The sequence below is a fragment of the Dromiciops gliroides genome, chromosome 5 (genome assembly GCF_019393635.1).
Source record: "Dromiciops gliroides isolate mDroGli1 chromosome 5, mDroGli1.pri, whole genome shotgun sequence".
NCBI lineage: Eukaryota > Metazoa > Chordata > Mammalia > Microbiotheria > Microbiotheriidae > Dromiciops > Dromiciops gliroides.
Genome location: NC_057865.1, coordinates 135,743,350 through 135,770,585, shown reverse-complemented (window position 1 = coordinate 135,770,585; position 27,236 = coordinate 135,743,350). Strand labels below are relative to the sequence as shown.

At 36.6% G+C, this 27,236-nt stretch overlaps 1 protein-coding gene across 1 annotated transcript in view; it reads right to left on the bottom strand.

Moving 5' to 3' along the window:
• The window catches only part of PPP1R3A (protein phosphatase 1 regulatory subunit 3A), a 72,018-nt gene extending 46,871 nt beyond the window's left edge, over nt 1–25,147 (bottom strand). The window contains exon 1 of the mRNA XM_043968639.1: nt 24,349–25,147. Within this exon, the coding sequence (XP_043824574.1) occupies nt 24,349–25,142 (794 nt within the window). The 5' untranslated portion in view covers nt 25,143–25,147. The remainder of the gene's footprint in view (nt 1–24,348) is intronic.
• Nucleotides 25,148–27,236: the final 2,089 nt, after the last annotated feature.

The following is a 27,236-nucleotide window of genomic DNA, read 5'->3' as shown; positions in this document are numbered from 1 at the left end:
AGAATGACAAAAATATATGTTGTATAACATGGTTTCAAAGTAATAAATGAGAGAGGGGTGTAGATCATATATAAACCTTCCATCTACATATATATCAAATAGTTACTTCAAGAGGAGATTCAGGAAGTGCTATACATGTTGAGAGATGAAGAACATTACAAATAAAATTGATGATATTTAGCAACACATGAAAAGACTGTGGGATTACTTATGTGGGATGTCATTTCCTAATCAGTAGTTCATATACTGTTAGTTCACTGATTTGTGAAAACAAAGATTATGATCAATAGAAAATTAGAAGAAAGAAGAGAAATGAGCAGAAGATATGGTGAATAATTCCTATATTTTCCATAATCAACTAAAACAAGCATATGATACCAAAAAAACCCCACAAATAAACACAATTGCTCGCCATTTCCAAAGGATCTTTACATTTATAAATCAATCACCACAACAAGACCAAAAAAAAAAAAAAGATTCTGGAAACCATCTCAGTCAGAAAAACAACAACAACAACAACTTGATCTTCTTGAAAAATGACGGGGATATAGCTGCTAGGTCCTATGCAGGTTTAGAATGCAATGGGCCCTATCATCTCATAATGAGAGAAAAATGGAGGAAAAACAAGTTTACAGAAATCTTGGTGAAAAGTCACATTAAATAAGAGTACCTGAGAGCATCTAAAAATGAAACTTGAAGGAGGATAATTAAAAGATGGAAAATAACTGTAAGATATTTATAACAATTTTTTTTTCTACATGAATGTGGAGCTACCATAATTAGACTTTAACTTATGATCTCTGATGCTCTGCAAGAGGAAGAAGAACTGGTACCAAAGAAAACAAAGATGGAAGGAAAAGCTGTATTATACCAAGGATACACAGAGGAAGCCCATGCTGGAAAGAACATAATTTTAAGGGCATTGAGGAATTCATCCTCAAGATATTTCAAGGGGGTGGGGTGTGATAGGTGTAAGTAGGTTAGAACACAGGACCAACAAAGAGGTGTAATGGAACAATGGTTCACAGGAATAGCAGGAGGGAGGTTACCTGTCATATTCAGAAAATTAGTAATAACTTATGGACAGAGTTTGTGTGCCATTGGTGTGTCAAGAGTAAGTTCCCAGTAACTTGGGTGATCGCCCTGCATAAGTTTTTGAGACAACATAGATAAGAGTCTCATCAAATGAGAAAGTGTAATGGTCTAAGATCAGAAATATTGAAGGGAATAACTGTATGCATGAGATAGCAAATCCATCAAAGTATGGAAACACATGAAGTCCTACAATGAAATCTTACTATAATGCCTTATTATCATGTGTATGAGACCATGGATTCTCAAAAGTTATGAAAGCAGTGAATCAATCAGTAAACATTTATTAAGTACTTGTTACGTGCCAGTCTCTGCTGGGTACTCAGGATACAAAGACAAAAATGAAAAGTCCCTTCTCTCAGGAAACATAGTTCTATCAAGGGAAAACCATGTATCTACAGGACGAGCCCTAAAGTCTTAGAACAGTTTTTCACTGTGATAGCTTTACATACAGGGTTGTCCCAAGGTGAAATTCCCTAAGCTGGGGATAGGAAAATGATAGAGCATGTCAGCTTCTCCTGTCATATTCTCCCTTCAGCAACCTGAAGTGGGATTGGCACTGTCCATCTTCTCCCTCAAAGCTGGAAAGTAGGGGGCAGCTAGGTGGTGCAGTGGATAAAGCACCAGCCCTGGATTCAGGAGGACCTGAGTTCAAATATTGCCTCAAACACTTGACACTAGCTATGTGACCCTGGGCAAGTCACTTAACCCTCATTGCTCCACCAAAAAAAACCAAAACAAAACTGGAAAGTAAAAGAGCCCAAAGTGAGTGCAAAACCCAAAGTGTTCAAAGAAAACTGAAGAGATTGGAGCTGCTCTCACCAACTCCACCCTGCCTCTTAGGCAGGTGTGGAGCATTAATCTCTCCACCAATGAGAAGAGAGACTAGTATCAATGGGCTTTGGGACTCAGGATACCAGAGAAGAGAAGAATCAAGGATGACTGAGATTTTGAATCTCAGTAGTAAGGGGAAAGGTGCTCACCTCAGAGTAAATGGGGAAATTTTGATGAGGGATCAGTTTAGGGAAGTGTTGGTCAATCAACAAGCATTTATTATGTGCTACTCACTAAGCTAAGGTCTGTGGTTACAAAAACAAATTTGAAATGGTCCCTACCCTCAAGGAGCTTGTATTCAAATTGGGGAATTAAAACATACATATATAAGCTTACAGGTCATTCAGTACCAAAAGTCTACTAGGCAGTTCATGATGTGAGACTGGGTTTCAGGAGAGACTAGACCTGGATTTATATAGCTGTAAATAATTGACACTCAGGGAGGTGATAAGGTCATCATGGTGAGTTAGCATAAAACAACAAAAGAGAATGAGCAGTGGTTAAACAGAAGACCCAGAAGTAAGCAGTTTCATGAAAGACAAGTAAATTAGTTCATCTACTGATTTTTTTCACATTTCAGTGGGTTACATTGCTTTCACATAGACTAGACTAATCTCCACGAAAAGAAATGGAGGCAGCAGAATTGTTTGTTTAGTCATTTTCAGTCGTATCTGACTCTTCAAGACCCTTTGGGGTTGGTTTGTTTGTTTTTGGCAAAGGTACTGGAGTGGCTTGCCATTTTCTTCTCAGCTCATTTTGAAGATGAGAAAACTGAGGCAAATGGGCTTAAGTGACTTGCCTAGGATCACACCACTCGTAAGTGTCTGAGGCCAAATTTGAACTCAGATCTTCCTGATTCTAGACCCAGTGCTCTATCCACTATAGCACCTAGCAATGGAATAGAGATAGTTAAGGAGAAACTATTAACAAGTACCCAGAAAAACTGTTGAAGTCTAACTTACAGAACAAAAGGAGACAAAATTCAGGGTAATTAAATAAAGCAGAGTATATCAAAATAGTACCCCAGTACTAGGTGAAGACTAGGTGTCTAGACAACAAAAACGGCACAAGCCAGCAGGATTTACACACTCAGATCTAAGGACAGAAGTCATACCCTCTGTCTTTTTTATGTTGTTTATTCAAGATGTACTTCCATCAACTTCCAGAGACTGAGCATAGCAAAGAAGTTAGAGCCCTGCAAATGAATCATGTTTCTGACCATTTCAAGGAAATGATGATTAACTCCTAATTCACAAAAATATTCTTAAGAGGCAGCATCGTCTGATGGACAGAGAGCTGACCTTGGCTGCAAGTAGACCTAGGTTCTAGTCAGCACATCCTCTGACACATCTTCCCTCTCTGACCCTGGACAAGTCAGTTAACATCTCAGTAATCCAGGAGTTCTCTGGGACTATAAGTTGCAGAATAATTGCTGGTCTTCATTTGTCAAGGAAGTTTCTTCACTATGATTTTCTCCATATCATTGAAATCACAGGTCTGTACAAAACAAAAATCTTAGTGGGGCAAGAGGTCAGTTTAGTAGAGGTAACAAGAATGGTATTAAAATATGTTTGGTAGTTTAAAGGGTGTATAATATATTTTACCAACTGTCAGTTTCTTTCTCAAGCTGACCTTTGTCCTTCTATCTTGGGAATTGATGCCAGTGATCTAAATTTAGGATGTGTCTTTGTGATGCCAAAGCAGCCAATCCATTTGACTAATTCTATTTTTTAAATGTCATTAAGCAGATTTGTGGGTTTTGCATTAATAGAGCCACTCAATTTATAATTTCCCCCTCTCAACTTTGTTGTTTTGTTATTTTATATATAAAGCCTCAGACTTTTAGACTTTTAATTTATCTTAATTACGTGAATCTTTAAAGTAGTGAGAGAAGGGTATCATGTAGTAAGGGAAAGAGCACTGGCTTGGAATCAAAAGCCTTGGTTTTAAAACCTAGCTCTTGCACATTTGAACTCTCTGAACCACAGTTTCTTCACTGAAAAATAGGGGATAATAATACACTCCATACGTCAAACAATGAGTTCATTTTATTTAGCACATGTTTGTTAAGTGGCTACTATATAGAGTTCTGTGCTGAAGAGGAAATAGTGAAGAGGAAAGGATATTAGAATTGGATTTGAATGACCTGGGTTAAAATCCTAACTCTGTTACTACCTCAATGACTGTGAACAAGTTATTTACCCTCTCTGGGCCTCAGTTTCTTTATCTGTATGTAATTTGTCTGGGCTTATTCTCCCAATGAACATGTAATCTAGATTTGGATACATCTAACATAAGACACCTGGTCAGAGTGTGATATGGCTAGAAATCCATTCTGGGGATCTGGGGAACCCTATCTCATCTCTACAAAGGGAGATAGAGATTTCTACCTCTGAGAAAAGTAGGGGGAGGGCCATGGCTATAGCACCTGTAGACTAGGGCTGTAGGGGCAGAGAGAATCTGGACCACCTATGACTGAGCAATCACTCCTTCCTTCTCCTGACTCCAAAAGGGTTATTAAGCTAGAATTATCCCCATCTACCACACCACCATCTACCATATTGTCTAAGGGCATAATACTTTCTCTTTTAGGGCTAAATTTTTTTTAGAATCACTTTTCCTGGTCACTACAAAGGGAAGGATACACTCATCATTTGCCACTCACAACTCCACTAGTAAACTTCTGTCAAAATAAATAGTAAACAAAAATCAAAGAAGTTATATAGAGTAACTTAAATAAATGGGTTCACAAGAGTAAATGAACTTGGGCAGGCTAGGTGGCCCAGTGGATAAAGCACCAGCCCTGGATTCAGGAGTACCTGAGTTCAAATCCAGCCTCAGACACTTGACACTTACTAGCTGTATGACCCTGGGCAAGTCACTTAACCCCCATTGCCCCACAAAACAAACAAACAAAGAGTAAATGAGCTCTTTGAGAGCGATAGAATATCTCAGGTCAACCAGGGAACAAAACCAATCTTGCTAGGGTGAGCCTGTTCTTAGTAGTCTCTATATGATAAGCGCTAGAAGTCACAGGACATATCGAGGGCCAGCTTTGCTTTGTGTCTTCAGCCCCAAAGAGATCTCTCATCTGACATTCAAAAGTTCATCTTCTCGCTCTCTTTATTCTTTCTTAAACTCTACTTTTCTCAACTGTTGCTCTGAATTTAAAGAAGCCCCTTTTCCACTTATGCAGGAATGCAGTGTTGTAGGCTCAGTCTAACTCTCAGCTAACAGGAAGTCAGTCACATCGGCCTGCCACCTCTAAATATGCAGCACACAACACCACAGAGTTGTCTCTGGAGAAACTGTCATGGGCTTGAGGGGGCAAGCAATGGAGTTACATGTAGAACAGGGTGGTGTGAAGCAGATACACTAGATGGCCTCTAAGATCTCTTCTAGCTTAAATTTGGGATACTATAATTCTAGCTACTTGAAAAAAGTTCACAGTTTAGATAAGTCAGAGGCTTCACAGTACTGGTATTCCAGAATACGGATAAGACACATATTACACATTATGGGATAAATGCATTAGAGATTTGCAAGACAGTGCATGAGAAGTTCAAGAGCAAAGACCACCACTAACAGGAGACATCAAGGAGGAAATATCATCTGAGTTAGGTTTTATAAGCATATGTAGGAATGAAACAGCCAAAGGAAGAGAGGGAGAAAATTTCAGGCCTAAGATACAACATAAGCAAAGTGATAGAACTAAGACAGTATAGGGTATGCTCAGAGAACAGAGAGAATTCCAGTTTTGCTGGAACAAAGAGTACATGAAGAAGAGCAACATGAGATAAGTTTGAGAGGGAAAGGTTATAAAACATTATAGAGGACCTTGAATGCCAAAGAAGTGAGTTTAATCTATTAAGTAGGCATGGTAGCTACTAAAAAATTTCAGAGTATGTATGTGTGTATGTATATGTATGTATGTATGTATGTATGTATATATATATATATAAACAGAGAGAAACAGAGAGAGAAAGTTATGTATCTAAGAAATGCTATTTTTGACACTGGTGTGAAGGATGTATTAGAGACACTGGAGGCAGGAACACTTATATAGTTAAGTGATAATGAGGAACTTTCCTAGAGAATAGAGAGAAAAAAAGGATATGAGATGTCACAGAGATGTAATAATAAGGTTCCACTCAATAGCTGATTGGCTATGAAAGGTCATAGGGAGGAAATAGTCAAAGATAACATCAAAGTTGCAAACATAGGAAACAAGAGACAGAGCAGCTATCTGGGGGAAAGTTAATATGCTTGGTTTAGGACATAGTGAGTTTGAGGTTGCTAAGGGAATATTCAGATAGATATGGCTTCTGCTTAATTGGAAATGAAGGTCTAGAGTCACCAGAAAAGAGCTCAGCCATAGAGCCAAACAGATTTTGTAATCATAAGCATAGAGGTAGTTGCTGAAGGTTTGGGAATGAATGAGTTAGGGGAAAGAATTTTCACTTTGGAGAATACTCATGTTAAGAGTTTGGGCAGCTAGATGGCTCAAAGTATAGAGAGATGGGCCTGGAGTCAGGAAGACTTACCTTCATAAATTCAAATGCAGCCTCAGACACTTACTAGCTGCGTGACCTTGGACAAGTCACTCAACCCTGTTTGCCTTAGTTTCCTTATCTGTAAAATGAGCTGGAGAAGAAATGGCAAAGCACTTCAGTATCTTTGCCAAGGAAACTCCAAATGGGATCACAAAGAGTCACACACAACTGAAAATGACTCAACAGCAACATATTAAGAGGTCAGGAAAAGAATGAAGAGGAAGTAGAAAGACAAATACCATTAACTTTCCTTTGCCTCAAGAAATTAAAGTACCTAGAACTTGTCTATTTGATCAATGTTGCCACAACATATTTTCACACCAAGATTCCAATATGATCCCTTTGTATTCAAGAATTGAAGAAGAAATTGAGGCTGGGAGAGGTTAAACGGCTCTTGTTGGTGGCACACAAATAATAAGCATTAGAGCTTGAATTCAAATCCAGAACGATGCTGACTTCACACTTCAAGTGCTTCAAATATTTTTTATGTCCAGGATAAAACATAATGTTCAAGAATCTAAGCATCAATATCCACCCCCCACCCACAGATCCAATGCATTTCATTTAAAATTACAAGAGAAAAAAATGCAAATATGTTAGGAGGAAAGAGAGGGGTCATGGTATAGAGAAAAGTCAGAAACCATGAGTTGACATTCCACCTCTGACACTATCTGTAAGATCTGGGGCAAATTGCTTCACCTTCTTTCTAGGTCCCAAGCTTCTTAGAGGGAACCGGATGGTATAGGAGACAGAACACTGGCCCTAAGACCCAGGACTAATCACTTAACCTCTCACAGCCTCATTTTTTTCTCATTTGTAAAATGATGGGTTATGACTAGATGGCTTCCAGCACTCAATCTATAATCCTATGTAAAGATGCCAGTGATTGGAAAAATATTAATCATCACTCGAATTAATGATAGAGGTTTCATCTATGTAACAGTTTGGTTGTGGTCATTAAAATATATTTTCATGCCTATTAAAAAAATACTTCGGCAACCAACTAGCAGACCTACTCTGAAAAGAGCCAAAATTGCAGTGGGGAGGTGTAAGCCAAAAGTATCTCGCAATAAATTCTTTCTTATTACAGTTTTCACAAAGGAATAAAAACAAACCATTAAAATATAATGATTCCCAAAGTTTAATTAAAAAGAGTATAGTTCTGGGAAAATAGTCCCTCGATGGGGCTTGGGAAGGCTATGAAGTTATATTATGAATTCTTATTAGACATAGTGTCTCATTAGCAGTGAGAATCTATACCACAGGAAAATAAAATAGAGTAACTTTTCTCTCCCTTCTCCAGACCAAAATTGGTCTGGAGAAGAGAAATTCCTTTGATAATAGTCTATACCTTTCCTTATGAAGTAATGGCACTAAACTAGGCATGGAAAATCACACCCTCTTCTCTGAGAAAAGTCATGTAATTGTGTAATCTAGCCATAGCAACAACATTAAAAATGTGATAGGAATATTGGTACATACAATATTTATTCAATTGGTAATTCCATCTCTCTGTTTACTCCTTCCACCAAAGCAGATTTTTATTTCTTTATGCCTTATCCTCTGAAAGTTTTGTCTATGTTTTCTCATAAATCTTCAATTAAAGACTCAACCTATGGTAATGTGGACCTCCATCTTGTTCTTTTTCTGTCAATGAGCTACAGATGTCCCACTCAAGTTTTCATTTTTACTACATAACTGGGCTAATCCTTTTCTGCTCTGTATGTCTTTAAGATCTTTTATTTCATTTGTCAAACATTAAAGCCATTTTTTGTAAAATATTGTAGCATGATTATGCCTACCATGTGTTCAAATGGAAGAAGGGGAGTAAAATTACTTTAATTTCCACTTAAGTGTCTAGAATACTTAAGTTCTTTGGTCAAACTTCACAAATATAAAGCTAACAAAGATCATGATAATTTAATGTATTAATTACACTATTGGATCTAGACATCTAAGAGAAAATTTCTAAATTTTTATTTGATTAATTAAATCTCATTTATTAATTAAAATAAATTTAATAAATTTGTATTAACATGCTATCTTTCCAGGATGTTTTGACTACTGGTCTATGGCTTAAGGGAGAATAAGCTAAATGACCTCTTGAGATCCATTTTGTCTGATCATTCTATTCTCTTTCACTTCTTTGACTTGTGCAGTAAGAGTGGGGATGTTGGTGGGGTTAGGAGGGAGGAGTTCTTGTCTTTTTGTTTTAATTCATTGTTCTATCCAAAGAGGTGACTAATCCTGACTCATTTACCCCTTGAGTAAAGGGATATTCAGGCCAGGCATGATATCTTGCTTCAAAAAAGGGCATCATGAGGAGATTCTATGAATGATTGTATTCAAAGGAGAAAGGAGAATTACACAGATTTCACATTACCCATTAATTTGGTGGATAGAAGGCTGGACTTGGATTCAGAAAGACTCGGCCTCCACTCCTGCTTCCAGCATTCCTAGCTGTGTGACTATGAGCAAATTGCTTGACTTATTTAAGCTTCAGTCACCTCATCTGTGAAATGAGGTTAATAGTACTCAGTATACCTACTTTATGTAGATCTCTTCTTTAACTCATCCCATTCTTAACTATATGACTACTATCTGGGTTTTTGTTAGAGTGATCAAATATAAACTCCTCAAGGACATAAAGCATAAAGTGCATCATTTTTTAATCCTTTCCAGTTGCCTATTAGATCCACATAGTAGTCACTTAACAAACATGGTTAAATAAAATTATAAATAAAAATTATATATAAAATTTTTATAAATTTATATATATAATATTATTGCATGAAAATATTCTAAAATAAAACATTTTAAAATGAGAAAGTTGCACCTCAGAAGAGTGAAGTAACTTGACTAAGTTCACACAATTAATAAATGTCAGAGCCAGAATTTGAACCTAAGTCTCCTGACTCCAAATTCACCACTTGTCCCATTGCACCACAGATGAGAGTGATCTTAATACTTAATACCATTAACCTCAGTTTCCTCATCTGTAAAATGAACTGGAGAAGGAAATGGCAAACCACTCCTGTATCTCTGCCAAGAAAACCCCAAAAGGCATAACAAAGTATAGGACAGTATAGGTGCAATCCAATTATATGTAGCCACACCTCAAGTCAGACATGACTGGAAATGATAAGATCACAACAAAAATATTTGCTTCCAGCCTAGTACTCTTACCTTCCATGTGAGATTCCACCTTTTAGGACTGGAAAGAACAATATGGCAAGCTTCAAAAGGAAACTTGTAAAGGTATCTCAGTGTTTAGCAAATTGGATGTCAAAGATGACTCAGACACAGCATTTTATCTACATGTTTGGCATGGAAGTCATGTGGTTGGGGGCATGGGGGATTCTTGAACAGAGGTATCCTCCAGGAAGACAGCATTATTATCAGCAAGCATCCAAGTATAAAGATGATGATCCTGAATTCTCCATCTCCACTGACATCCAAAGAGTAAAAAGATTGAAGTTACAAGAGGAGTTAGATATTCAAGTCAAGAAGATGTGTCTTCATAGAAGCTATTGTCAGGATCCAGAACAAATTCTGAAGGATTTCAGTCTTCCCAAGGACTTGAAAAGGACATTTAAAAAATCTTTTGGGATAATTTCAGTAATAATTCTACTTGAGTCCAAATGGCCCCTTAAAAGCCATCAATATGATCTATTAAAAATTTCTTAGAAATTATGAAGTACTTGGGGCAGCTAGGTGGCACAGTGGATGAAGCACTGGCCCTGGATTCAGGAGGACCTGACTTCAAATCCGGCCTCAGACACCTGACACTTACTAGCTGTGTGACCCTGGGCAAGTCACTTAACTCTCATTGCCCCACCAAAAAAAGAAAGAAAGAAAGTAAAGAAATTACGAAGTATTCTATTGACATCAATAACAAAAAAAATAGCTTTCTTTAAACTGGAAAACATAATCTTAGGGAATTGCTATGGACACTAAATCAAAAGCATGATTCTTTTCCCTTTGCCAAACCATGAAAAAAAATCTGTATATTCAATTTCAAGTCCCTTGAAGCAGAATTAATTAAATTAGTCAATTAAATTAACAAAATTAGAGCCACTAATATTTGTAGCAATTTATTTGTGGATATTAGTTTTTGGAAGGTAATATAGCAGGTGGTCTTGAGGCCAGGATGAGGGTTTTAAAGCCTAACTCTGACAAGTACTGGCTGTGTGGTCCTTCATAAGTCACTTAACATCTCAGTGGTCCAGGCAATAAATTTCAGAGAAAGTGCCAACCTACATTATTAAAGGGAATTCCTTACCCAGAGATTACTGTCCCAATAAAATCACAAATACAGTCCTTACCATTAGACTTAGTCTTCAGAAGATCACTGAATAACATATTAGTAAGGGTCTTTAAAGATTTACCTACAATCTGCTCAACTTATAAATCAGAAAACTAAAGTGTTAAATGATTTGTCCAAGGTCACATAGTAAGCCACTGAATTGGGATCTGAACCTAATACTGGCTTCAAATATAGTGCTTTTCATATTACAACACAATGAAATGAGTGAAACATGGGCATTTTACCTATTTTCTATTCTGATAACTTTATGATGCTGAAATATAGATAAGCAATGCTCTATGAGGGTTCTACTGGTCCAGGACACCAACAAAAAATTTTGTAGCAATGCAAGTATGCTTTTTTTTTTCTTTTGAACTTCAGGGTCAAAAGGTTCTTTTTGAATCATAGCCTAATTTATCATGAGAAAAAAAATCACCCAGGATGTTATTGGAATAAAATCTACTCATGAAGTGAGTCCCACATAACTCTAAGGCATGGTGTTTCATTATTATGGATGCATGCCCTGTAGATCATTGGGGGTAGAGTGAAGGAGGACCTTTACTTCATTAGTATTAGTGAAAATCCGAAAAAGGATCAAAATATCACAGCCACAGCTGCACATATGCCAGTTACAGCTCTTTTATTGTTAGAATTCTATTTCTATTTATTGTGATTTGAATAGCCCTGATGTGCCACACAGACCGACCATTTTCAGAATCACCTGGGGGCGGCGGGGGGGAGATGGGGAAAGGAGGATGTTAAAATCTCTATGACAGGTTTGTTTAATGTACAATTGGTCTCTGTCACTAAACAATTAGGGTATAAAAGTCCAATTTAGCAATTTATTTCTATTTGTCATAAATTCTTTAAGCAGCAAGATGGCATGATTAAGGTTTCAAAACTAGTTATTATTTATATAATAGATAATAACACCACCATGTCTGTTAAACAGGGTGATTCTTTTAGAGTGGCAGCAAAGAAATCAAAAATGGTGGGGCTTAGAGAGCTCTGTCCTGAGGATTTTTTTCTTCTTATAGTCATTAAACAGACTAAACAAATTAGCAAAATATGAGAGTACTTAAAACAATCTAGGGTTTAAAAAAATCAGTTTGTTTTCTGTATCTAAAGTCAATGAGAAGCAGGGTTACACAGTGGATAGAATACTAGACCTGGAGTCAGAACTTCCTGGGTTCAGATCTAACTATTTGGGGAGGGGGGTGGCAATGAGGGTTAAGTGACTTGCCCAGGGTCACACACATAGTAAGTGTCTGAGGTCAGATTTGAACTCAGGTCCTCCTGAATCCAGGGCCAGTGCTTTATCTACTGCACCACCTAGCTGCCCCAAGATCCCATTATTGATACTGACTAGTCTGGCAACTCCCCCTAGGACCCAGTTTCTAAGTCAAAAACAAATTGTGAAATATGTTAGTGGAGTGAATTCTCATAGTGGACACCCCCTACACTGCTGAAATCACAACTCCTTTACATATTCAAGTAAAAATTCAGTCCAGTAAAAGCATATCTATAATCAAATTATATATATAGCCACATCTTGAGTATCCATCTAAAATGAAATTGAATATGATCGATTGAAATTCACAAGAAATCTAGAAACCTCAACTTGGGACTTCTTTACTTTTCCATTTTTATTTTACCAACATTGTTCATTAATAAGGAGCCAAACAGCTGCAGAGAAGGTGCCAACATGCTCTGATAAAGGAAATTCTTCATTGGGAGCTCTGTACACCATTGAAATCACAGGTCCAATCCCTACCCTAATCTCTATATTTTCTTTCTAATTTTACCTCTCCTCCAAATGAGGGCCTAAAAGGGGGGGGGGGGGCGGGGAAGAATAAAAGGCACAAAGTAGGAAATCTAGAATCCTAAATAAACTACAAAGTAAACAATCAGAGACCTCTAAAAATAAATTCCTACACAGTGACAGTAAATTGTTGAGATAAAGTCATTGCTTCATCCTGTCCCCAGCCTTAATCCTTGATATTTACTGACTTCAAAGTCACCATCCCACCTTCCTGAAGTTTGCAATCTAGCTTGCAATCTTCCTTCCTCTTAACTCCCATCATTCTTGGTGGCCTCACATTAGGCATAATCTCACCTCCATCTAAAACTTTAAAAGATTGTAGTCAAAAGAATTCAAAAGACAGATAAAATCATATCCAACAGCCTGACATTCTTAAAGGGAAATTAGACCAAGAGGGATGAGATGGGTTCAAGAATAAAATTCTGGCAAAACCGAAGCAAATAATTCCAATGAGAAAGAAAAGGAAATGATACCTAAAGAGAACAATATAGATGCTTAGGGAGTTCATTAATGAACTCAGATTTTTAAAGTGATATGTGGAAGAGGGCAGGTAAACTCAAGATGAATTGAAAGAATTTGAGGTCTTGTAAATCCCTGAAGGAAGGCTAAAGTCCAGTATGAATTTACATTTGCAATTCATAAATACTAAAGAAAGCAAAAAGGTCTTTTGTTGTTTATTCTGTTAACACTGTTAGGAATAAGAGGAGGATTGCAATGGATAAGACTTCCTGCTTGGTATGAATGGAGAGGAAATAAATGATTACTGAGAAAAAACAGAATTCCATAATTTCTACTTTATGTCTATTTTTTCCCTATCCAAGGAGAATAATCTCTAAACTGAGGATGATAAAAACAAAAATGTTTCATGGGAGACAACATATTCTTTAAGTTTTCTTCTAGCTCTAATTTCTATGAACCTATTCTTCCATGAATTGTGGTCCCCCGCAAAGTGAGATGGTACAAGATCACTTAGCTGCCTGAAATGAATTTAAAGACCCCAACTCAAACTGTATCCCACAGCTAATGAATATGATTGCTGAACACAGAACAACAGATCTTTTAAAAAGTAATTGGGATATCCAAGACATTTATGCAACTAACAAAGATATAAGATATATATGTATTTCCCAATCCATATATAGTCAAAGGATATGAGCAAAAAGTCCTCAAAAGAACAATGCACACTATTAACAACCATACAAAAGAATGTTCAAAATCCTTAATAATAAGAGAAATGCAAATCATCACCACCATAAGATTTCACCTCACAACCAGAAAAGTCTCACTTGTGACAAAAGATGGGACTAGTCAATGTTGGAGTGTTGTAGATATAAAAGGATATTAATGTATTGTTGATAGAGTTGTCAACTGATACTACCATTCTGGAGAGTTGTTTGGAATTAGTAATCCCTTTGACTCAGGGATCACACTGCTAGACATATACCCAGGGAAGTCATTAACAAAAAGAAAGTTTCTATATATACATAAATATTCTGATAAGAGATAGAGAGCGTTCCAGGATGTAAAATAGATAAAGTTGATTGCATCAAATTTAAAAAGTTTTGTACAAACAAAACCAATGCAGCCAAAATTAAAAAGGAAGCAAGAAACTGGGGGAAGGGGGAGAGGGCAGGATTTATAGCATTTCCCTGATAAAAGCCTCATTTCTCACATATATAGTCAACTGAGCCAAATTTATAAAAATACAAGTCATTCCCCATTTGATAAATGGTCTTAGGTTATGAACAGGCAGTTTTCAGAAGAAGAAATTAAAGCTATCTAGAGACATATGGAAAAAATGCTCTAAATTACTATTGGTTAGAGAAATGCAAATTAAAACAACTATGAGGTACCACCTCACACCTATCAGATTGGCTAATATGACAGAAAAGGGAAATGACAAATGTTGTAGAGAATGTGGAAAAATGTACTGTTGGTGGAGTTGTGAACTGACCCAGTTATTATGGAGAGCAATTTGGAACTATACCTTTGTAGAATAATGTTTTCAAATGTAGAAAATGAAATAGCAAAAAATACATAGGATTACAAAGGAAACTGATTCTTTTAAAACTAATTATAAAAATATTTTCTTAAAAAACAAGTTCATAAGCCTCAAGTTAAGAACCTCTCCTCTAGAATGAGGGGTTCTACTTTACTTTTTCCAAGACAGACCAACTTCAAAAAATTTTGTCTAATTTTGCACGCCACATTCTCAGAGAGCTGTTAAAAATGTTGATAATCCACTAAGTCTCCAGAGCATAGCATGTAGGATGGTAAAGTGACTCAAAACATTGTTATAAGAATCTCTAGGAGGCAGTCTCTGGTGGCACAGCGGATAAAATACCCACCCTGGATTCAGGAGGACTGGAGTTCAAATCCAGCCACAGACATTTTACACTTACTAGCTGTGTTACCTTGGGCAAGTCACTTAACCCTCATTGGCCGACCAAAAAATAAATAAATAAATAATCTCTAATATCATTTAGCCTGAGACTTAGGTAGAACGTAATAGCTCTATTCCTATAGTTAAAAGATTGTCAAATAGAAGAGATTTGTTCTCTTTCACCCCAAAGGTCAGTATTGGGATCATTGAATGGGAATTATATGAAGAAACATTTGAACTCAATGTAAGGAAAATATCTTTAACAATTAGAGCTGGGGTGGGGGGCAGCTAAGTAGTACAGTAGATAAAGCACCACCCTGGATTCAGGAGGACCTGAGTTCAAATCTGACCTCAGACACTTGACTCTTACTAGCTGTGTTTCCCTGGGCAAATCACTTAACCCTAAATGCCCCCCCCAAAAAAACCCCACAATTAGAGCTATCCCCAAATGGGACAGAGTGCTTTGGAGGATAGTGAATTCCCCATAGTTGGATACAAACAGAGGCAGGTATTGATGTAGATGGGAATCATACTTAGGGTAAGGATTAGTCTAGATAATTTGTGATGATCTGAGATGGCTCTCCTGTTTTCATATATATGTGTGTGTATAAATATGTTCTTGTAAGTGTATATAAGCATGTGTTTACATATGAATGTGTACGAGTACACATATATGTGTGTAAGTGTATGGATTTGTATGTGTATATGGACCACTAGTTGACTCTGATATTCTACCATTCGAGTCTCACTCCTTTAGGTTAAAGCATTGTCCACTATTAGCTTTTATACTTTGTTAGTCATCAACTCCTTAATACATATTATTAGCATCTGCTGCATGGCAAATAGCTGAAAACAGGTTTGATAGAGCAGTGGGGGGAGGCAGGGTGAGTTATGGGGAAGGACAGTCTCCAGTGGGATTCCAAAGCAGAGAGCATGAAGACAATAGGTTCCTGGAGATGGGGGCAGGAAGGGGGAAGAAGGCAAAGAATGGAGTGTTAATGTGAATATATGGATCACCTGGATTTGATGGAGTTACCTTATTATCCAAATGGATTTTATGAGACTCTGGAAAATACCCTTTAGCTAAAACTTCAGGCTGAACCCAGATAGATAGCATTTAAGTCCTTATTTACTAACTTCTCTCCCCGCCAAAAAGTAAACAAATCAAAATGCCCCTTTTGATTAAACTTCAACTAATGAGTCCCCATTCACTATCATCTTTCCCCCAAAGAGTAAATAGAGCAAATATCTAGACATCCTTGTCCTTGGTAAACCCTTCCTGTGTCTTTAAGCTACCTGTTATAGTATTTGCTTTAGGTTCATTTGTACCATGTAAAACTGATATCACCCTGTAACCAGTGAGCAAGAAACCTTAAAAACCCTTAGAAAGAAGGGGAACTTTGAGCTTCACTCTTAGGAGGGAAGTCTTCACATGTTATGTATTATGTCTTTCTTCTTGGGACAAGATATTAAATTGATATTATGTTTTCTCTGTCTGTCTCTCATCTGTTTCATAGCAGGACAGGTATGGATATCATGTTCTCTGATCTAATTAGTAGGAGATATAAGATATTATAATTTCTCTGATTATTATTAATTTTGTAGGAGAGATTAAACATTATTTCTCTGATCTGTTTGTAGGATACAGGCAGATACAAAAACTATATTTTAATATTCAACAGGAGATAGAAAAATGCCAAAAACATACTTCTTCATTTAATTTGCTGGCATCTCTGCTTGAAATGCTCCTGACTCAAGGTCCTAAGTCAGTTTCATAAGTTCTAGGGTCTGTGATCCCAAAAATGACTTTAGTTTTTAGCCAAAAGAATGATGAGCTGAGTGCAACTAGTTGGCACCGGCCCTGGATTCAGGAGGACTTGAGTCCAAATCCAGCCCAAGACACTTGACACTTACTAGCTGTGTGACCCTGGGCAAGTCACTTAACCCTCATTGCCCTAAAAAAATGGTGAGTTTAGTTAATGGTTGAGAGAAACTAGGGAAGTAGGGTGGAGAGTGGAGGGGGGTGTTCTTGGCTCTCCTCTCACTCTAGGGTTTCTAATCAACTTTAAGAGAATACCAATGTTAGGGAAGCTAGGTGGCACAGTGGATAAAGCACTGGCCCTGGATTCAGGAGTACCTGAGTTCAAATCCAGCCTCAGACACTTGACACTTACTAGCTGTGTGACCCTGGGCAAGTCACTTAACCCCCACTGCCTTGCAAAAAAAAAAAAAAGAGAGACTACCAATGTTTATAGATCTGGAATGGACCTGCTGTGAGCAGAAATGTATTAGAGTACTCGTGGGTTCCTAGGAAAATAGAAACTGGTGGGCAGCCTACTCAGTGCCACAGGTGGGGCCATTCCCTGCCTGCCAGCTGAAAGATCCCAAGTAAGGCACCTGCCATTGGCAAGTTCTCTGCAACCTCATTTTCTGCACTGCTGCTTTACTGTGGTCAGGTGTAATGGTAAGAGGAGTGAACCTGCAGTCAGGAGAAATCTGGTTTACTTACTTTAGCCTGTATCTGATACTTAATAACTGTTGGACATGGGCTAGTCATTTAAACACTATCCATCTCAGTTTCTGCACCTATAAAGTGGGAATAATAATACCTAAAGCACTTAATCACAGGACTCTAGGAATCAAATGAGAAAAATGTATGTAAAACTTTGCAAACCTTTTAGTGCTATATAAATATCAGCTCTCATCATCATTACCACCAGCAGCACCACCACCATCATCATCTGGTTCTCATATTTTTTTTCAATGGTATTCTGTCAAAAACAGCTCTGGGGCAAGGACCCACCTTGATAAACCAAGGAAAATTCTGATGTTATACTTTTATATTTAATGTCCCATAGACTACTGCACAGGTGGGGAAAATAATTGGTTTTTGTAGTTGAGAACGTATCAAGATGTAAGTACATCCTTTGAAGACTCCCTAAAAGCATCTTGAGTGCCACCTCAGTAGCAGAAAGGACAATTAGGGTTAGACATATTTCATCCTCTTTCCAAGTCCTTCTGATCTCCTCTTCTAGGTGTCTATATTTCAAAAACATTTTGTTGCATGTATTTTGGAGATTCTGAGTTTTGGGAATGGGAATATCTACCAAAGACATTCTTAAATTTTTATGGAATACTTGCCTCTTTTCTCTGCTTCATAGTTTCCCTGGCTTCTGCAAAAACTCAGATCAAATCCCACCCCTCTGCAGGTCACCTTTTCCCCACCCAGATACTAGGGTCTCCCCATCTAGGATTACTTTTACATACTTAGGACATTTTTTATATATACCTAGATCTTCACTTATTGTCTCCCATTAGAATTTAATCTCATTGAGAACATTCTCATTAAGAATTGTTTTCTCTCCCCCCGCTTCCTGTATGCACAGAATATAGCACAATGCATGGAACCCAGCAAAAAGCTTGATAAATGCTTGCTGACAGACTGACACAGTTATTATTATTGTCTAAGATTTCCCTTTAAATAGACGCTCCTACTAGGACTAGTCTGATTGCAAAATGAATAAATCCTTGCCTCCACCTTGAATCTATCTACAGCACCTTGGACACTCATGGATAGGAATCTCAGAGTATTTAGAAACCCAGAATCACTAAAATTCAGTACAATAATTAGAACATGCTGCATAATCATGTGCTTTTTGTCTCCAATTTCTTGTGATTTTACAACTCCATTTAGGAAAACTGTAGTTTTAAAATGAAATTAAAATGTTTGATCTTATTTCCCCCTTTTTTATTGCTGGCTTTGCTTGTTTCTATCTATTGCTTTGCAGGCTTATGCTTAACATTATCTTTGACATCTGTATCTTTCAGGCATCTCTTTTCTTCTCTCTGTCCATGCTATCACACTCTACCAAGTAACCATACTACATTATTTCTCTACTTTGAAAATGTCTAGATTTGGTTTGTTTGGGGGAAAAAAAACATATCGTAGCTGAACCTGAACAGATCAGAGTGTGTTTTGGGCACCTAGCAGAAGTGATCTCCTCTCATAGACCACCCTCCAAGTACAGAGTCTGCTGATAACAATGCATTCCACACATTCCATGACAACTACCTTGACTAAGAGAAAGTGTAATGTACATATTTCTTCTAAAATTATTTATTTTAAATCTGATAGATTGCTTCATTTCCACTATAAAACGGCAAGGTCAGTCTTGAAATAGGTGAAGCTTGCTTTGGCATTTTCTCTTTCCCGCCATTCCTTTTTGTGGTTCCAATTTTCCCCAAGATAACTAAGCCATGTTTCATTTCCAATAGCCTTTGGTCTCAACTATCTACCATATTTGCAAATTCTTTTATGAATTAAATTTTTTAGTATGTCTTTAGCCATATTTGCTTCAGGTATTATGCTTCTCAGGATATTTGCATTTTAATAGAGGGCTCCTAAAGAATGAAAAGTTCTTAGGGGGCAGCTAGGTGGTGCAGTGGATAAAGCACCACCCTGGATTCGGGAGGACCTGGGTTCAAATCCAGCCTCAGACACTTGACACTTACTAGCTGTGTCACCCTGGGCAAGTCACTTAATTAATCTCATTGCCCCGTAAAAAAAAAAAAAAAAAAACAAAGAAAGAAAAGTTCTTCAAGGCCCAAAAAGAATGAAGCTTTAATTAGGGACACTATAGGCATTGTGGAAAGCAGCAGGAGATGTATTTGAGGCTGAGTAGAGTCTTGTGGAGTGTTTAAATTGCATCGGGTAGGTAATAAGACACTCATCTTGCTTTTTTTTTTTTTTTTTTTTAGTGAGGCAATTGGGGTTAAGTGACTTGCCCAGGGTCACACAGCTAGTAAGTGTTAAGTGTCTGAGGCCGGATTTGAACTCAGGTACTCCTGACTCCAGGGCTGGTGCTCCATCCACTGCGCCACCTAGCTGCCCCCACTCATCCTGCTTTTAAAGATCATAGGATCAGAAATCTAAAGCTGGAAGTAACTTTAGTAATAATCTAATACAATCTGCTGATTTTATAGACTGAAACTGAGGCAAAGGAAGTTTGAGTCACTTTCACTCAGATAAATTAGTATCAGAGATAGGACTTGAACCCAGGTCCTCTGACACCAAAGCTAATTCTCTTTACACTATACAATACTGCCTCCTCAAGATTATCATATGAGTTTATATAAATTTTATTTACATCTGAATTTAAAACATATTATTGTATTTACTTCCCCAAAGTATCATTTAAGTCCGTTTGACTTGTTTGTATAGCACAGCCATGTCTATGAAGGTACTCAATTGTTTCATAGCATATATGTCAGTTATTAATTAGCATTTATTAAGCACCTACTAATGTGTCAGGATTTCATTTGAGTTCTGAAGATCCAAATGCCAAAAAATAAAAAAAAAATCCAGGACCATTCAATTTAACTTCAATGCAATTAAATATCTTTGATTAAATATCTCAGTCACATGCCCAGCATTTAATAACTGTATTTTCCTGTTCTTCTGCATTTTTTAGTCAATCCAAAGTGGACAGACCTTCAGAAATAAAATAAGCTTAAAAAAAAAAAGACTATCCATGCCAATGTGGAGATTTGCAAATTTTAGCCTGAGAAAATCTGCATTTGTACCTAATAGATTTTCAGTTTCCTGTGCAATCATCTTTTGTTTTCAAATATGTAAATGCTTGTTTAATTTAATAAATTAAAAATAAAAATATTTTAAAAGGAAAAATAGTGCATAAGGGAGTGACTGCAATGACAGAGACTATGTTCTTCTGAATGTGTTGCCCCAGTTCACTATATACTTGCAAGTGGAGATTACAGGCACTTTCATGAGATGAAATCTGAGACACCCCCCCCCCAAATAACTTCAGTTTAAAAATAATTAATATTCCTTTTAGAATCCAGACAGATGTTGCTGCCTGTAGCAGTCCCCCCATTTTGATTTTAAATGATATTTATAGAGTATCAATTATTTGCCTCCATGCATATATGTATGCATGAGGCAAATCTCATATGCTTTTTTCTTCCCCAGAAGGAAGGGACAAATAAATTGATCTCTTTAGGTGTTATGTAAATGTATCACTTATTTGTTTTGGTCTGTATCCATAATTTCATAAGTGTGGAGAATTCCCAGTGTGAAAATTGCCTCCACTGATACAAATCAGTAATTCGTCTGTAACATATAATTGTACAGAATTGCCTTGAACATTAAGAATTTAAGTGACATAGAATGTATATGAGGGGAAACTAGGTGGCACAGTGGATAGAGCACTGGCCCTAGAGTCAGAAGGACCTGAATTCAAATCTAGCCACAGACATTTACTTACTGTGTGACTCTGGGTAAGTCATTTAATGCCAGATTACCTCAAAAAGAAAAGTATATAATGGAGGGAAAACTTGAACTCAGATCTTCCTGACTCTAGACAGTTCCTCATCTACAATGCCAGACCACCTTTTATAGTAACAACTATAAATTCACATTCACTAATGCAACAACAACCATGTGTCAAAGACAATAATTCATTTAAGCAAAGGAGTCTAAGCTCATCCTTATTTTAGGAAAATATAATCTTATGTTTTATGATATCACACTAATAAGGTAAAGGAATTTTTTTTTCCTGACAAAACCCCTTGCAATGGAAAGCAACTGTAATATTCATTTTGAAATTTGATAGTACTCTCTTGTGTGAGTTTTAGGAATATTTGAAACCCATTGCATATAAATTATATTATGGAAAAGCTGTATAAATATTCTATTATGGCACATGCTGTTCTAAGGATCTGTCAGGATTTCCTTTATACACTCCATTTTGAGTGGTATATAAATCAGATGTAAAAATTCATGTTGGACTGAAACTCGGCACAGAAAGCCTCCTCCAGAGGAAAGTGCCTTTTTCAAAATGTGGTTTGAATTATATTGGTCATTTTTAAGTTATAGAACTCCAGAAAATGTATTTGTGGGTTTGAGGGGGAGGGCTTTTTTTCCCCATTTTTATAACTCATTAGGAAACTTTACAGGCCTTTAGACCATTTTGTGGTTTAAGACTCAGGTTTTTCCCTAAAGTGATATTAGAACTTGAATGGTGTCTGCTATAATTCAATGATAGCTCTTCTGAAAATTTTCTCTCTCCCTCTCTCTCAGAATGTGTATATGTGCATGTGTATGTATGTACATATGTCTGAATATATGTATATATAAGCACATGGATATGTATATATTCATATGTGTTATGTGTAGGTATATATTTGTGTGTTTGTATGCATGTATTTTTATCCTAGGCATGTTCATACAAAACTTCAATTAGTATAACTATAAAGTTTTCTTCATTAAAAAAAACAGAAATAGATCAAGCCTGATACATGCCTTTTCTTTGTTCTTGGCATTAAATCAAGTTTGGTAAGCATAGGGAACTTCCTATCTCTACCAGATTACAGCCTACAATACATACACTTTCAAAGTCACATTTTAATCCTACATAATAATCCATTTGGTAAAATAGCACTTTGTTTTCAGCCCTCAGAACTGTCTCCAAAGTCCTACTCTTCTGAAAAGTAGCAAGTTGTGAGATGCCAAATAAATATCAATTAATAAGGATCTCACTAAGTGTCTCAAATATATGCACATTTATAATGTGGAAGATATGTATTAAAATTTTAATAATGATATTATCTATGCTTTCAGAATTACATAAACAATTTCTTAAGTGGGTGGATAATCAAATCTTATGGCAAACAGACAAGTAATCATCTTAGCATACATAGATGTTATAACTCTACTTTTATATTTACAGATAACTTCACAATGCAAATTTGAGGGAACTTCATTCATACTTAACAGCTGAATACAAAGCATAAGTCCTAACAAACCTAAGGGAGAAAACATTTCACTGCTGCAACTACCTTAAAATCATAGACCATTAGTGTGTTTTTTTTTCTTTTTAATTAATAGCAATGTCTTGTATGTATGTAGCACTTTATGCTTTTTAGTGTCACTTACATTATCTGAATGGATCTTCCCAAACTGGAAAACTAGATGACAGAGAGGTTAAATGATTCTTCGCTGTTCAAATGTCAGTAACAGAGCTGAAACTAGAACCTGTATCTTTTAGCACTAAGTACAAGGCTTTTTCCAGAGCAAAGTTTTCAGCATAGTTTAAAGGCAAACTCTTCTTCCCTCTGCCTGTCCCCCCATCAGGAACTGGCAGAATGGACAACTCCAGAAAATAATCAGAGCCGTGCTGCATAGAACAATAGTTTTGTTGTTGTTGTTGTTGTTGTTGTTGTTGTTTTTAATTTGGGGGCTTTTCTAGCAGCAGCTGAGGGGTAACAATGGATTCATCTTTCCTTTTAAAAGATGGTTTGGTGACCTGATACCAGGAGAATTTAATCAACCTATGGCACAGAGGTAATAAAAACCAGACATTTTTAATTATAATTGTATGTGGGTTTTCAAGTCTACCAAAAAGATGTTAACAGCTCCCAAACATAGAGCAGTATATTTGAATTTCTTGGTTTCTGTTCATTGTTGTTGTTGGGTTGTTGGTTTTTTAAACCATGCTTAGCTTTTTGTTTATAATTTCTTTAAGAATGTAATTACCATGATAACCTATTACATTTTAGTACGTAAGTACTATAACAACCTGCTTTATCATAGTCAAAATTCTTAAATACTTCTACTCATCCCTGCATTGTGTCTTTATCATTTAATTATTGTAATCATAGCTCTCACAATATGATTAATCAGAAACATCACTCTAATGTTCTTTATAAATGAACAAAAAAGTCAGAAAATTTATCTATTTCAAGTATTAAGCTATATTATTAGATCACAGGAGGTAATAATAGAATTGTTTTTTCAGTCAGAAAAGTCCAATAGTATTCACTTTTTGAAGCATTCTTTTTTCAAATTTATTTAAGTTTCAGAGTAGACTTTTAGGTACATTGACTGGAAATCAATGGAAATTATATATCATTTTTACAAGTGAAGGGAGTTAAGCTTTATATTAGGGAGAAGGGGGGAGTATCTACAGATTTCCCAGTCTACATTGAATTAGTTATTGGTGGTACTGTGAGATGTTAAGAGATTGAAAATATTTGGTGCTTTCTCTTGTTTTAGACATCTTCAAAAAGGTGTATCAATTAATAGACAGTGCACACATTCAACTTCCTGCCCATCCTTTATCATAAATCTATATACTTCCATTATGATTTAGAAGAGGTATCCACTATTAAGTAATGAGTGTTTGAATAAAATGAACCTTGTTAATGCCAAAAACGGTTTTAAATACATATCGTACAGTATAACCTAAAGTACAGTGACTATTTCTTTTAACAAGTAAAATATGTATGACATGAAATATTCAAGCTTCTCAAGACTAAAAACTATAATATATAACCTCACCTTGATTTTACCTTTAAGCAGCCTCTTAGCTGTCTGTTAGTTATTGCTTCCCGTGATTTCTCAGGCTCTTGCTCCCTTTCCTTCTTTTGACAGACCAATGTGTAGTTTCCGCCATTATTGTTTGACCAAAATGTGCCAATAGAAGTTTCATAGCGTATACAAAATTCAATCCTAGCGCCATCTTTTTGATAAGGAGGAACCAAGGAAATCTTAAAGGCGAATTGATCAGTTTCACCATCACAAGAATTAGGGATATACTCAGCTAAAATGTCATAATGTGTCTGCCAGTTATCTAAGGACATTCTAACATATACTAACTTCTCAAAAGAAACATTCAAAACTCGGATAGTGCCCTTCATAGTTGTAACCCCACTGAGGAACTCCACTGACTCCAGGATTGCCTTCTGAACCTGTAGCTCCTTCATCAGCACTTCTTTTGAGGAAGGCAGATCAAACAGAGGAGATAAAATATATTCATCTGTGTGGAAAACATCATCCCTAAAGTCAAAATATGAAGATGCTCCTGGTAACTCCCAACTGTCAAATTCTTTAACAGACACAAGATTGAATCCAAAGGCATCAGCAAATGAAACTCTTCGTGAACCTGAAGCAGGAGTATCCAGGTATGGATAATCTGATTCAGAAGAATCAGAGCCTCTTCGCCTTGGCTGAGGGGAGAAGCGGGGCTTGAAACTTTCTCTAAATTCTTCATCTTCCGAAAGGGAATCAGATAAACTGGGAACTCCTAAAAAGTTATCCTTGTTAATCTGTCCAGTTTCTTCAGAAGGCTCCATTGGGCTCTCTGATATAAACCGAGAGAGAGAACTGGACAACTAGTAGCAACTGATATTTGAGATACTGAGATTTAAAACAAAGATAACGTTACAGTTGACATTGCAAAAGGGAGTCAGACCTAAATATAGAAGCACTGGCGTGTAAACTATGCTGGCTGGCTTTCCAAAGGCCTTTAATTTGATCACAGCAATGTTACTCTGCCCGAGTAAGTTTCACATTTAATCCTCACTTTAAAAAAAAAAAATTATGCGTTCATCCATGGACAAAACTACAAAGTGGCATTTTGAAATCTGAATCTGTCTTGTCAGAAATTTGAAAGTGTATCACTTAAACCAATTACCATTTGAGATGAAAATTTTCTTGTTTGTTGATGTTTAGTTTTGTTTCTTATACTCATTCATGTCTTGGACCATCAGTGCACCTTTGGGTCAGATGATCTTTGTACCTCTGCTACACCCTGCTGTAAGTTAGGCACCAATCTAAACCTATCCAATAAGGCTTTATTAAATTTCTAAGTGCAAGGCACTGGGGCTACAGATACAATTTTTTTTAAAGTCATAGGATCATCCATCTAGAGCTGAATGAAACTCCAAATTGGTTATTTTATAGATATGCAAACTGAGGTCCTATAAATTAAAGAGACTTTCCCAAGGTCACACAAGTTGTAAGCATCAGAGGTGATATTTGAATCCCAAGTGCCTGTGCTCTTTCCACTGTACCAAGACTCTACTTTCATTTTTTAATTTATGGAATAAAACAAGCATTTCCATAACATAATATAATAAAAAATAGAATTGCACATGAAACTGCAAATCTATTGTGTACAATTTGCTAGTCCTTTTAAATATATAATAAAGTTATCATGTACATTTCATTTTTTTCCTTTTTTTTCTTCCTCCCCCCACCCTACTCTAGACATGGCTACCATTAGACACAAACAATTTTATATATGTAAAAGTATTCTAGGGGGCAGCTAGGTGGCACAGTGGATGGAGCACCAGCCCTAGATTCAGGAGTACCTGAGTTCAAATCTGGCCTCAGACACTTGACACTTACTAGCTGTGTGACCTTGGGGAAATCACTTAATCCTCATTGACCCATTAAAAAAAAAGTATTCTATACATGCTTCTATTTATCAATTCTTTCTCTGGATGTAGATACCATTTTTCTTCATATGTTCATTTTGTGTATATATAATAGTCAAAATGACTTAGTTGCTCAAAATTATTCTTACAACAATATTTCAGTTTCTATAGACAATGTTCTCTTGGTTCTATTCACTTTGCTCTTCACCATTGCATGCAAGTCTTTCCACACCTTTCTAAGATCATTGAGCTCATCATTTCTTATAGCACAGTAGTATTCCATTACAACCATACACCACAACTTGTTTAGACATTCCCTAATTGATAAAGATCCCTACAATTAGGGGGCAGCTAAGTGGTGCAGTGGATAAAGCACAGGCCCTGTATTCAGGAGGACCTGAGTTCAAATATGACCTCAGACACTTGACACTTACTAGCTGTGTGACCTTGGGGAAATCACTTAATCCTCATTGACCCATTAAAAAAAAAGTATTCTATACATGCTTCTATTTATCAATTCTTTCTCTGGATGTAGATACCATTTTTCTTCATATGTTCATTTTGTGTATATATAATAGTCAAAATGACTTAGTTGCTCAAAATTATTCTTACAACAATATTTCAGTTTCTATAGACAATGTTCTCTTGGTTCTATTCACTTTGCTCTTCACCATTGCATGCAAGTCTTTCCACACCTTTCTAAGATCATTGAGCTCATCATTTCTTATAGCACAGTAGTATTCCATTACAACCATACACCACAACTTGTTTAGACATTCCCTAATTGATAAAGATCCCTACAATTAGGGGGCAGCTAAGTGGTGCAGTGGATAAAGCACAGGCCCTGGATTCAGGAGGACCTGAGTTCAAATATGACCTCAGACACTTGACACTTACTAGCTGTGTGACCCTGGGCTTAACTTAACACTTAACCCTCATTACTCTGCTGCCCCCCCTCAAAAAACCCAACCAAACAAAAAGATCCCTTCAATTTCCAGTTCTTTGTCA